Raw genomic sequence first — 14575 nt, forward strand, 5'->3', positions numbered from 1 at the left:
GACTTTTGGCATATGCCGTGGGAATGCTCATACATTCGTTCATTTTGGTCCGATGTGGTCTCTTTACTGTCCAATATCCTTATGATTCCGGTACCAAATACTCCTCAGGTATGCCTATTGGGCATCCTAGATGAATCACCATGGCCACACCATATGCGCATTTTCCTACGAGAAACACTGTTCCTTGTTCGAAAGGCAATAGTGATTAGTTGGATGGGAGACCAATCTCCATCGGTCCATCAGTAGAAAAAATTAGTCAATACTGCAATCCCATTTGAAAAGGTGGTGTATAAAAACCGAGGCTGTCCCAAGAAATTCCTGAAAATCTGGGGTGTGTGGTGCGAATGACCATTAACAATTTTTTATCCTCTGAATATTTGAGAGTAGGACTCTCTTCTAGTTGAAGTGCATAGGTTGGAGGCAAACTTTGATATATATATATATCTATATAGGTTGCAACTAGGAATGTCACAATACCAGAATTTGGACTTCGATACCGATACTTTGTGTAGTATTGCGATTTCGATACCAAAACAACAGTAACAAACTTTGCCAACAGTAATAATAAAAAAAAAAAAGGTTCTTCCATTTTCTGATGTGAGGTGCGTGTTGTGGTGATAAATTTAACCTCCATGTGCCTCACATTAATAGTAATTAACCCCATTATGTTTCTCAGTCATAATGGGTCAATGGGGTTAATTACTATTAATGTGAGGCACATGGAGGTTAAATTCATCACACCTCGTGCCTTACATTAATAAGTGAAGAGGTTTTTTTTAGTTTTTTTTACAGCGTACACATCATAAATGACACAAAAAAAGTTGTTGTGCAGGTTATTACGGCCGCGCCAATACCGAATATGTTTATTGTAAAAAAAAATTAAAAAAAGGTGTATGTGTATTTTTTTTAATTTAATGTACTGGCATATATGTGCGGCCGCACAGCTAAGTATCGAAATACATGAAACAACGGTGTCAAACCGTTTGGGGATGCAAATATCGAAACAGTATCGAAGTTTCGATGCATCATGCATCCCTAGTTGCAACGCAGTTTGTACTGCTTGACTATTTTCGATATGCTAGACATAATCCTATGTTTTACTTCTAACTTATGTCTTATTGTGATTACTTGCATTATTTGCTATAATTGTCACATGTGCAGAAACATTTGTACTGTTTGTTGCATAACTATGTACATTGTACCAAACTCTACTCAATAAAAAGAGTTTAAAAAACAAAACAATATGACATTAATAGAGGAAAAGCAAAGTGGCTCGCAGAGGTGAAGGTCGCTTTTTTAAACCGGCAAGTATTTGAAATATATTTGTCGTCATAGATTTAACACAGTAAATGGGTTTTCAAAGAATCAGCTTTAAAGAGGCTCTGTCACCAGATTTTGCAACCCCTATCTGCTATTGCAGCAGATCGGCGCTGCAATGTAGATTACAGTAACGTTTTTATTTTTTAAAAACGAGCATTTTTGGCCAAGTTATGGCCATTTTTGTATTTATGCAAATGAGAGTTGCAAAAGTACAACTGGGCGTGTTGAAAAGTAAAAGTACAACTGGGCGTGTATTATGTGCGTACATCGGGGCGTTTTTACTACTTTTACTAGCTGGGCGTTCTGACGAGAAGTATCATCCACTTCTCTTCAGAACGCCCAGCTTCTGGCAGTTCAGACACAGCCGTGTTCTCGAGAGATCACGCTGTGTCGTCACTCACAGGTCCTGCATCGTGTCGGCCACATCGGCACCAGAGGCTACAGTTGATTCTGCAGCAGCATCAGCGTTTGAAGGTAAGTAGCTACATCGATTTACCTGCAAACGCCGATGCTGCTGCAGAATCATCTGTAGCCTCTGGTGCCGATGTGTCCTCGCTCGTCTGACACGATGCAGGACCTGGGGAAGTGACGTCACAGCGTGATCTGCCAGAAGCTGGGCGTTCTGAAGAGAAGTGGATGATACTTCTCGTCAGAACGCCCAGCTAGTAAAAGAAGTAAAAACGCCCCAATGTACGCACATAATACACGCCCAGTTGTACTTTTACTTTTCAACACGCCCAGTTGTACTTTTGCAAGCCTCATTTGCATAAATACAAAAATGGTCATAACTTGGCCAAAAATGCTCATTTTTTAAAAATAAAAACGTTACTGTAATCTACATTGCAGCGCCGATCTGCTGCAATAGGAGATAAGGGTTGCAAAATCTGGTGATAGAGCCTCTTTAAGCATTAGATGTACATTCTTTTCCCCATAAAATGAAGTTCAATTTAACAATGCTAATAAATTGTATTTTTGCAGCACTGTAAATAAATTGCATCATTTTATTTGTTTGATATGCAAGTCCAGTGTGACCGCTCCAAAAGAAAGTTAGAGAGCTCACATTATACCCCTTGCCCAACAAATTTGTCAACAACACAGGCCAATTTACAACATTGTATTATGCCTTATCCAAAAATTCTTTACGCAGTAAGGCCACTTACACAGATTAGTTTTATGATCAGTATTAGGACGCTAAAGCCAGGACTGGGTCCAAAATACAAGAAGAAGCAAATGTTTCCATTATACTTTTCCTCTATGTAGCTTCCAAATACTGATCTAAAATACTGCTCTGTCAAAGAGGCCTAAAGGACTGCCCAGGGTGGACAACATTAAACAAGTGCTCAACCATAAATCCAGATTCATTTCTATGGCCAGCAATTAAACCATCATTTTGTGTTTCCACAGGGAAGGTTGCCCCATGCTAGGGATAGAGCTATAGATTCTATGCATATTATTATTCATTAATTTATTTCTTGCTTCCAAATCCCTTGTAATCAACATTTTGAATCAAGTTCGTCATGGAGATGTTGTAGCGAACTAAAAAAAATTGTTGAAAGGACTGATATAATAAACAAACCAGTCAAAGTAAGGCTGGGACTATATGGCGACTTTGGCCATGACACAGTTCAAGCGGCCAAAGTTTTCTGTGTCGCCCTGCCTACATTGCAGGTAATGGACGTCAATGGAGCGGTGTTGCAGTGACCACGACACGACAGTCACAAGACATCCAAACCTGCTGTATTATTTGCAACTGTCGCGGTAATTTGTGGGTCGCACCCCTGCCACATTGACTTACACTACCTGTGATGCAGGTCCTGTGTCACGGCCAAAGTCGCCGCGGAGCCCTAGCCTAAATTGTAAAATGGTGTATTACAGGTAAGAAGATAACAAAAACACTAATAGATCTGTGATACATAACCTTAATTGTAAACCTTTTACAATAGAAAAATCCAGTTCCATAGAATATTATACAGCTGCAATGTCCAGAATCAGAAGTCCATAGAAACAGCATCTATTCTATTCAATGCCACTTCATCTTAGAGGCTTTGGTTGATCTCCAACTCCTCCTGCAAGGTGAAAAACTGCCAAGCACACCTCATGCGCCAAAGCATCTGCATTATCCTGTCAATGCAAAATAAGAAAAAGCACATTAAATGCCTAAAGCCTCACAATAAAGTATACATTAGGCTCCCCGATACCAATATTTCAAAGCTAAATAAATTATTTAAAACTAAAATGTTAAACACGTCTTTTCCTTATGTTATTGGTTTGGTAATACTGTAGGTCTCACCTGGGTGTCCGCCTCGGCATATACACGGACTACATCCTCAGTTCCTGAAGGACGCACAAATGCTCTGGACATATTGTACTTCTTGACAAGATCATCAATTTTCTCCTGCAGTCCTGCTGGTTTTATGGTACGTCTCTCGGCATCAGTTGTTTCTATTACTTTTCTATCTGCAACCTTATGACCACAACAAAATAATTTCAGGGAGATACTTTGGGAGGTAGAGAAATTGGTATCAGAATATGCATACTTCTGGATACACACGTACCCTTCAGTAAGGTACATTACCTTAGTCTACTTCATTTTCTATGGAAAACTGAATCACAAAACCACATGTATAGAAAGCAGTTTTCAGCTGAAATGTCCGAACGGGAACCATCAAATGAAAACTTGCAAAAAAGTCACATCAATGTACCGTTAAGTTCACTAAAACGACTTCTTCCTAGTGAACTTTGAAAGTTATTTGCTTGTAAACATGCAAGCTACTACTTATTTTCGATCAATATCCTAGTAAGGGTAATGCCTAGTGGTAATGTCAGAGGCTTTCCACAGACTTTGCTTTTCAGTTACTGGTAGCAGTTCAACCTGTTTTAATTAAAGGTTTCTGGAACGTAGTATAGGTTACAGCAGGACAATAAATCTTACAGCACACGTCAGTAATAAGGCCTTGTTCACACACCCTTTTTTTTTGTGTGTGTTTTTGCTGCGTCTTACGCGCCAAAAAATGCATGCTTTAAGCTTCCCATTGACATCAATGGAAAAACGAATTGTAAAAAACGCATCGTGTAAAAAAGCATCAGGTAAATTCTAGGCGTGTAAAACGCGCCAAAAACACGTCAAAATCCCATAGTCAATGGGAGTCCTAAAAACGAACCGAAAAAGCATCAAAACACGTGTACTTCAAAAACGCTAACGTTTTTGACGCGTCTACACATCGGGTTTTTTGAGCGCCGTGTGAACAAGGCCTAAGTCCTGACTGTGAAATACTAAACAATTAGCTCATCCACTTTTGCTTTTTCTCCCCTTCATATAAATAAGTTACCAACTAACCGTTACTTTCAGCTGGCGATTCGGGAGATCGGTATAAATTTCATCCCACTCCTGTACAGTAAGACCCTTGAGAGATAGGATCGCTTCAATGACCAACATGTCAGAGATGGCATCTCCCACGGTCTAAAAATACAAGGTGAACAGCGTATTTCATGAAAACAGAGAGTGAAGAATAAAATCACAGCTGCCTCAGGCATTACTTAAAGAGGCTCTGTCACCAGATTTTGCAACCCCTATCTCCTATTGCAGCAGATCGGCGCTGCAATGTAGATGACAGTAACGTTTTTATTTTAAAAAAAACGAGCATTTTTGGCCAAGTTATGACCATTTTTGTATTTATGCAAATGAGGCTTTCTAAAGTACAACTGGGCGTGTTTAAAGTAAAAGTACAACTGGGCGTGTATTATGTGCGTACATCGGGGCGTGTTTACTACTTTTACTAGCTGGGCGTTGTGACGAGAAGTATCATCCACTTCTCTTCAGAACACCCAGCTTCTGGCAGTGTAGACCCAGCGTGTTCTCGAGAGATCACGCTGTGACGTCACTCACTTCCTGCCCCAGGTCCTGCATCGTGTCGGACGAGCGAGGACACATCGGCACCAGAGGCTACAGTTGATTCTGCAGCAGCATCGGCATTTGCAGGTAAGTCGATGTAGCTACTTACCTGCAAACGCTGATGCTGCTGCAGAATCAACTGTAGCCTCTGGTGCCGAAACGATGCAGGACCTGGGGCAGGAAGTGAGTGACGTCACAGCGTGATCTCTCGAGAACACGCGGTGTGTCTGTGCACTGCCAGAAGCTGGGCGTTCTGAAGAGAAGTGGATGATACTTCTCGTCAGAACGCCCAGCTAGTAAAAGAAGTAAACACGCCCAGATGTAACACACATAATATACGCCCAGTTGGACTTTTACTTTAAACACGCCCAGTTGGACTTTTGCAAGCCTCATTTGCATAAATACAAAAATGGTCATAACTTGGCCAAAAATGCTCGTTTTTTAAAAATAAAAACGTTACTGTAATCTACATTGCAGCGCCGATCTGCTGCAATAGCAGATAGGGGTTGCAAAATCTGGTGACAGAGCCTCTTTAAGGAAGTGGAGAATGTGCCAAGGATGAGCTTCTGCACACAGTGACATAAAGGAGCAGTGATCTCCAGCCACATGTAACACTTCGCTCCTTTGCTGAATGATGCAGGTCCGTCCTGTGTGGATTGATCACTGTTGTGGTAGATACACTACATAGATGAGTCTACAGAAAACAAGGAGTTCATCTACCAGTTCAACCTTTCTTACCTGATTAATGAGATTGATGACATTTTCAAGCATCTGAGCAGCTTTTTTTGTTTCATCACTGGCCCCCACATTGGTCAGCCGTCTAATCTGCTCTTCAGCTGTTTTACTAAACAGGACCTGTAAGATTTACACAATGTATCAAGTGTCTGAATATATTTTGACCACAGCAACCCTGCTCGTTGTATTGATGTCTAGATAGGCCCTGTTCACATCTGGGCTGGGGACCCGTTCTGATGTTCCGTCGGAGGTTTCCGTTTCCATCACCGTTGATTTCAATGGTGACGGAACCGGTGCCCGTGGTTTCAGTTTGTCTCTTTTGTGCACCGGACCCGTCGTTTTGCTGGAAGGAATAGCGGAAACGGAAACCCCTGGTTTCCGTCGGTGTCAGTTTGTGTCTGCTCAGGGTCCCGTTCTGACGGAAACCTCAGACGGAACGTCAGAACGGGACCCCAACGCAGATGTGAACAGAGCCTTAGGCAAGTGGAATCTCTGCAAGGAAAACCATTATCCCCCGAGAGCTGCGTCAAAGGCATCTCACCCAGTCAACGAGTACCGTGCTCAGTACTGACAAGAAGTAAGAACGCCAAAACAGATGTCTGCAAATGGGCGTCTATGGTTTGGCTGATATCCCAAGTCATGTTTTAAGGCTCATTAATGGGTTGAACATTGACATACAGGTTAGCTACCTATATGTGGCATTAGAGAGACAGTGTCTTCTTCTGGAGGGGAGCTAATTTGCATACTTTTTCCCAGGGAGCATTGCTTGTAAGACTCCCTATACCAGCTGCATCTCCACAAGGAGAACCAGCACCCCCGAGAGGTGCATATCTCTTGCAGCGACATGGGAAATGTATAGATTTATAAAACACAAGTGCACAATTTCCTTGATAATTAAAAAAGTGAGGGGAGTGGCATTTTCCTAGATTAGACTCATTTTGCATTGGCTACCAAGCAGAATTGCTTCCATACATACATACATTTTGGCTGAAATAATTACTTCCGTACATACATTTTGGGTGACGTTGCTTTTTAACACACAATAGGTGCAATATGATTTAACATAACCTTAAACTTACTGTTCCATGACCATTTGCTTCAAAATAAACTCCAATATCAAACTCTTTGGCTTTATGATGTAGATGCTTAACACCAGTTTTTGCACAGTATACAGGAACCTGTAAAAATATAATGTCTTTATAAGAATAAATATATATAACATATCTTTATTACCCCCACATCAGATATTAAATTGTAGTGGGTTTAAAAAAAAATAAAAAATCCTACTTACACAACATGGCACAGAGCTCTGTGATTTCTACATTATTTATAAGGCATTTATCAGTTAAATATCTACTACTTTACCCAATTACCCCTTACATTTTCTTTAGTATATAACTTTTCTTAGAAATATTTTTTTTGGAAACACTTGTAGCGTGAAATAATGCTACAGGCACTGTTATGATTTTTTTCACCAGCCTCGTTCTGTTTGTCTTTAAAAATAATAATAAAAAAAATATTGAATTATCTGCGATCAATAAACATAGCATGAAATTCCAGTTACCTTCATAACTTCTTCCAAATAACGAGTGGAGCTTCCGTTTGCATAGGCAGTTTGCACCACTGCCATATTTAGCTTTAAATCAACCTGCAATAACAAAACAAATAATACGTAAGCCGATGTAATTATTCAGAATGCAAGAAAAACAACAAATACGGGAAGTAGAATATGTCAGTTACAGTATAAAAAGAAGATGAGGCAGCACTACCAAATATTTGGATAGAGAGCCTTTTATTCCACGTGTGTTCAACGCTTCAGCTCAATGTGAGCCTTTCTCAAGCTGCCTCATCTTCTTTTTGTCCTGATTGAGGGGTCACTCTTGGACTGTGACCTAGGAGGCGTGCACCCGCTTTAGAGAAATTATCCTGTGCTGCTGATTTGCATCCATCAGTTACAGTATATATGTCCGCTTATCTATGTTACAGGACAACCAAATACTGGAGAATCAGTCATTCAAACCTAGAACAGAGATATATATATATATATATATATATATATTACGTTACAAGCTAGGGCGTACATGTAATTTAGGTAGTGCCTGCTTACATGACGAGATATGTCGGGGTCCTGATGTATAATTTTATAACAGAAAAAAAGTTGACTGTCTGCATCATATATTATCACACTAATATCTTAAAGTGATATTTCATCAACTAATATACAGAATTCAGGATGGGGTGCAACTTTGTGATATACACCCCATCTTGAGTCTACCTCCTTGTACAGGGTTGAAGAGCTTGCGGGAAATGCATTGATGATATAGGAGATCACATCCTGGACGTCTCATCCAGAAGTACTCTACTGGTTCTTATTCCTTTTGGGCTGTGATTTACAGAAGTATGGAACCCATTTAAAGGACCGATTTAAAGTCCCCAACAGTACAAACAAATATGGGAAATGTAACATTGCTTGATTGTCTTCAAAATAATGCTCAACAACATCCACAGTGTACATCATAAAAGCTGAAATAAAGTTTCAGAAAAAAATATATAAAATAAAAGAAAGAAAAACTATTTATTTAGACCAAACGGTCACACAGAATGGATGAAGAAAGCACTCTGAAAAAGATCACGTGCCGCTGCTTCATCTATATTTGCCGCCTTCATTTATAGTAAAGACAGTGCATCACCTTCACTAGGAGTTCTTTGATAAAAGTGCTTATCAGTGTGGCAATCTTATCCCCATCTAGAAGGTGGAAGCGATTGTCACTGTCCTTGTAGTAGTAAACAATGCGGTCAGCATCACCATCAAATGAACAGCAACGCTCACCAGGCTTCACATCAATACCTAAAACCACAGTAGCACAAAGAAGAAGACATATTTATAAGACATACAAAAAAAAAAACCCCACAGGCACAGGGTAGGATTTACAAGCCAAATTACTTGACACAAACTATGTACCAAGGGTTCTGACTGGCAGGGTGCCCTTAAGAGAATCCCCCTGCAACCTACCCCTTTAAACTTTATCTGCGTTTTCAGGTCCACCTGCTTCTGTAGGTCAGAGACAAATTCAGGCCTGCGGCCTACAAGGTGCTGGGATCTCAGCGCAGGCTGGCGAGATGCAGTGATATCATCGGTTCCGCCTACGCATACAGAAGAGGCCTGTAGCCTGAGCTGCTCTGTTCTATGCGGGTACGGAATATGGAGTTAGGAGAGTACTCGTTTTATTATTTTTTAGGGTCACTTTTAGTGCGTTGATGATTACTTAGGGGGCACTATTACTATGTGGTGGGCAGTGGCACTAAAGGGGAACTTTTAACTAGAAGGGTGAAATTGCACTATGTGTGGGAATTGAAGGCTGTACTTTTATTAAGCGGGCTGAAATGCTTCTTGTATCTGCAGAAACAAAATATGGTCGGGAGACGTAGTCATGGCGTTCTGGGTTGGATGTAGAAGAAAAAAAGGGAACGTGAACGACTACTAATTACTGAAGACGTCACCTGTGAGTCACGGAATATAACTGTACTGTATTAACTTATAAAGGTCTGCAGAGCGCCTGTGTAGGACTGGTATCTACCACTATGTATTCACTGTATGGTGGTAATACTGGTCTTTGTATAGTGGTTTTTATTCAGTAACAGCATGGTGGTATTATTTACTAACAATATAGTGGTTGTATCCAGTAACGGTAAAGTGGTAATATTTAGCCATGAGTTAGCGATATCCTACACACGTTCCAGGCACCACAGAACTTATTCTCATTACCAAGCAACATCTCAAGACAGTTTACTGCTAAGCCAGTGTATCGAAGTTTGTCTTTATTTTTTGTTTCTATTTTTATTTATTTATTTGGGTGGAGGGGCATATATTATGGCTTTAGGCTTGTGTCCATGATCTTTAAAGACCGTAGCAACGCCCCTTTGACAACGGTCACTGATCAGTCATATTGAAGTACCTGCTTAGTCCTGGGATGAATAGAGGGAATATAAAATATGTTTTTATAGTAAAATAGTTTTTTATTTTAAGAACCTGCTTGCAACCAGTGCCTCAATTTCCGTAACCTTACATGAAAATGCAGCCTAGAAATGATGCAATACCTTACCACATTCCCTAACCACGCCCTTTATTTTCATGACCACACCCACAAATATTGTGCAAATCGGACAGCTCCATAGTTTACTACTTCAGTAATTTTAGCCCTTCCACTTTTTTTTTTTTTTTTTTTTTTTTTTAAGAATAACATCTCTGCTATACAAAGTTTACCCAACAAGAGACCCATACTATGTGGGACCTATAGTCACCACTTCAAATCTGAATATGACATGCAAATCTAGTCAGCAAATCTGTGATTTTTGGTGCAATTTGATAAACTAAACATTACCTATAAAATGGAGTAGTTAGCGGACTTTCCATACATACTGTCATGATGAGAAGAGATTTGCCCTTTTTACAGAACTATTTTCCCTAGATCAGTCGAGGAAATTTGTAAACAGAGCTAATTTTTCTACAGAATAATAAAGAGGAATATGCAGATAAGACTGTCATTACAACTATCACAGGGGTTATCCAGCACGTTTTCCACTGAAAATCCGCCCAATCATGCTGCAACATGGAATTTCGGACTATATTACTACATAATTTGGCAGATTTGTAATTTGGGAGCCTGGTAAAGTTCAGGAACTCCTGTGGGTCATCCATGAAATCCATCACTGTCAGCAGTAAATTCAGAGGAGATCTCAGACACATTGAGAACTTGTAACAGCCGACATGGTCTTTACCTTCAGGAGGTTTCTGCTGCACTTTCACATAGTCAGCTCCACACACATAGTTTAATTTTCCACTAGATCCATCATTAAAGAGTTGTAAGGAAAGGATGGGCTGAAGGTGATGTTCTATCTCCTTTATCTTCAAAGCACCAATGCCATTAGCTCCATCTATGCTCAAGCTTTTCTGTTCTACTCCACATTTAGGAGACTAAAGATTGTGGAAAATTGGTGTTAATAATAATAAAAAAGTATGTTTTCAAAGATCAACATTTCAATACATGTTATGGTTAATAATGTGGAGAAATGGAGATGCTAACATAGCCCTAGAAATGAGTTGGTACCTGTTTGACTAATTCATTAAATGCTTTTGACAGTTTTTGGTAATATCCTTCAAGAGTTGGTTCCCCGTATCTTCCATCTGTATTGCGGCAACAGACAATGTAATGCAGCTGTGGTGTAGTCACCAGACCATAATCTGCAACACAAAATTGGAAGAATATGAATAACAAAGAGCTGCAGTTGAGCATGCTCTGGTGATTTGGAGTGACCGGAACCGGACCACTATACCCCTGACTATCCCCGGGCCGACTTTGAAGCGTCTACCCGCTTCCAACACCGAGCACTCACTGAGTGAAGTACGGACCGCGTGCAGCTGCGGCCTAGCTGTCCCCACTGAGCGCTACCTCCAACAGGGAAACCCAGCAACGCATAGCTCACATCCTGCCCGCGTATACCGGCAGAGGCCTTGAACCGGAACATCACAGCAGGAGCCGTCGCTGGAACAGGTACCGGACACCCACCCTTCAGGGACTTGATCACTATTTAATGCGTGGCATAGCACATAGCGGTGGAATTTAGAGAACGGAGGTGGGGCGCAGAGGGGTGAAAGACGAGGCCTAGATCCTGAGTAATGCTGTAGTCTCGTCCAGCACTAACCTACTTCGACCCCGCGATCCTCAGTGATAGTACCAAGAGGAAATTAAGACCTAACACCATTATCATCTGGGCCTTCCTAAGCTAGCAAGGAGTGTATGATAAGCCTACCTTGCCCGTCTCATCCTCAGCTGCGCAGATCCTCTGCATTTTGGAGCTTCATTCGTTACCCTGCTACTCTACAAGATCACCTTGATAATTTATTGCTAGTTGCTTACTTCTCAAATAAACGACATGCACAGATCTAAACTTCAACCCGCTATGGATAAGCTGAAAGAATATGCTCATACAGACAACGACGACACTACCTCCACTCCTCGTGCAACACGTTCCGCACAGGGCAAAACGCGAGATGGCGACTCCCACTCACGGGATAACACTGAACCTGAGACGGATCCCGAACCTACTTTACGCCAAGTATCTGCTCAATTGCTGGCGGCCATAAACATCTGTAAAACCTAATTGACAGGTAAAAATCGATGAGATAAAGATCGACGTCACCTTATTACGACAGGATATGCAAAACCTGCGGGGTCGCATTGGAGAAATAGAAGACAGAGTCTCCCGGACGGAGGATAAGATTCGTCCAATGATAGCTACACTCTCCTCCACCACTTGTAAATTGGAAGCTGAGCACTCCAAAATGGACGATCTAGAAAATAGAATGCGTCGCAATAACCTGCGCATTATTGGTCTTCCTGACAAAACAGAGGGGCAAACCCCGGAATCCTTCGTTGAAACATGTCTTAAAACCACCTTGGGAGACACGTCCTTCTCATCATGCTTTATTGTGGAAAGAGCACACAGAGTCCCAGCCAAACCTCCTCCTCCAGGTGCAAGTCCCCGACCATTTTTTGGCTAGACTGCTGAATTACAGGGACCGGGATACGGCTCTCCGCCTTGCTCGTCTGAAGGGACCGTTAAAGCACAACAACTCAACCGTTTCTATATTTCCTGATTTTTCTGCTGAGTGCCACCTTTATTGAAGCAAAGAGGAAATTTCGTGATCGTGGCATTCCTTACTCGATGTCTTATCCAGCTCGTCTCCGAATTGTGGCTGATGGAAAGGTTGTCTTCCTGCATACTCCAGGAGAAGCAACTGAATGGCTCCAGATGCATCCGCCTCAACCTTGATTAGGACGCTGGGTGATGTACTGCATATATGAGATATATGAGAGTATTGCGGGATGTATTACTATCCATTCTACATTGAATCTCCTCCTTGCTAGGGGAGTAAGCTATCTATATAGAAATATTTCCCTTGTATTCTGAGAGTCATCTATTTCAAAATACAGTGACACATTAATGCCTTTCTGTATAGCACACATCATACGAGCTATAGTACACTTAGGCCGACACTCATTACTTTTATATTAAGGTCTCACGGTTACTCTCACCGAATATGCTCTGTCACATGTCTGACAATATCATGGTCAGACATTCCCCATTTATCTTAAACTCAACCCTGATGCAACACCTTCCTAGGGTTCTTATGTTTTTGTTCCTCAGTAATACCCTGATATGGTATTATGTTCTAATGTTATTAGCCTATGTCGCAAGTCAACTCAATGTCTCTTATGGTCATTTTAATGTCCTTTATATATACACTTACTGTTTCTATTGGTTTTCATGGCTCAAACCTTAAAATGTGTATCATGGAATGTATGCGGTCTGGGAACCCCCCATAAACGTGCATCAGTGTTCTCCCACTTGAGGCGATCCAGCCCCCATGTCATTGGTTTACAAGAGACCCACCTCACCTCCGAAAAATCAGATTATTTACGGAAACCCTGGATTCAATGGTCCTGCCATTCATACCATACCTCTTACTCCAGGGGGGTATCAATTCTTATACATAGATACGATGGAACCCCATTCAGACCCGTAGAGACCCTGAGGGAAGATTTGTTTTTGTATATGCGGAGATAGATACTAAACCTTATGTGCTTATATGTCTTTACAACCCACCACAGGCTAATCTGTATGTAATTCAAGCGGCTATTACCTTTGCACGTCAATTCCCGACCTCCTTTATACTATGTATGGGCGATTTCAACCAGGTTATGCACTTATCGCTAGATAGATTTGGAGTTTTTCCTCATCCCTGCCCACCCCTAATCCTACTCCTTTATGTCGGCTGATGGATAGTGTGGGGTGGATCGACCTCTGGAGAACTCACCACCAGGGAGAGGTGGAATACACTTGCCATTCGACAGGACGACACACACTATCTAGGATAGATAATTGTTTTCGTTCCCCTAATGTATCTATTTACGTCTCTCAGATTACACATGATATTAGAGGTATATCTGACCATAGCCCAATATTACTCCATTTAACATTTCCAGACAGGTGTGTACTGACCATCTGGAAGTTCCATCCTTTCTGGTTAAAATTAATTGGTTCATCGGATCGCATACCAGATCAGATTGATCAATTTCTGCAAATCAATGATTCGTCACTAACACATACATTACGCTGGGACTCGTTCAAGGCATACCTCAGAGGTTGTTTGAGATCGTCCATATCCTATGTTAAGAAAACCTCGGCTCGCGTGGAGAGGGAGTTGGAGGAACAGGTCTGGGGCAGCTGAAACACAATATGTTGCGGACCCCACTGATACTCACAAAATGGCCTGGTTAAGTCTGACTCAACTATATAAGAGACAGCTTCATCTTAAATCTAAACGCAAACTATTTTTTACGAAACAATATTATTTCGAAATGGGGAACCAATCTAGTCAATTACTGGCCCATCTTGTTAAACAAGCTAATGGGACTAACTCAGTGCTGGGAATTCGGGACTCTGGCGGATCGGTCATTACGGAAGCTGAGCGTATTACATCTCGATTTAAAGAATTCTATACTGAGTTGTACAGTTCCTCCACTTCTCACTCTATGGCTGATAGTTTAGAATACCTAAATGATC

General features: G+C 41.2%; 1 protein-coding gene across 1 annotated transcript in view; it reads right to left on the minus strand.

Annotated features, from left to right (window-relative positions):
• Positions 1 to 2303: 2303 nt before the first annotated feature.
• Positions 2304 to 14575, minus strand: part of PGM3 (phosphoglucomutase 3) — a 31263-nt gene continuing 18991 nt past the window's right edge. The window contains exons 5-13 of the mRNA XM_075862078.1: positions 11056 to 11189; positions 10727 to 10922; positions 8638 to 8795; positions 7512 to 7595; positions 7027 to 7125; positions 5951 to 6067; positions 4658 to 4780; positions 3611 to 3784; positions 2304 to 3441 (exon numbers count right to left, since the gene is read on the minus strand). Coding sequence (XP_075718193.1) covers positions 3352 to 3441; positions 3611 to 3784; positions 4658 to 4780; positions 5951 to 6067; positions 7027 to 7125; positions 7512 to 7595; positions 8638 to 8795; positions 10727 to 10922; positions 11056 to 11189 — 1175 coding nt within the window. The 3' untranslated portion in view covers positions 2304 to 3351. The remainder of the gene's footprint in view (positions 3442 to 3610; positions 3785 to 4657; positions 4781 to 5950; positions 6068 to 7026; positions 7126 to 7511; positions 7596 to 8637; positions 8796 to 10726; positions 10923 to 11055; positions 11190 to 14575) is intronic.

Source organism: Rhinoderma darwinii, chromosome 4 (assembly GCF_050947455.1).
Source record: "Rhinoderma darwinii isolate aRhiDar2 chromosome 4, aRhiDar2.hap1, whole genome shotgun sequence".
NCBI lineage: Eukaryota > Metazoa > Chordata > Amphibia > Anura > Rhinodermatidae > Rhinoderma > Rhinoderma darwinii.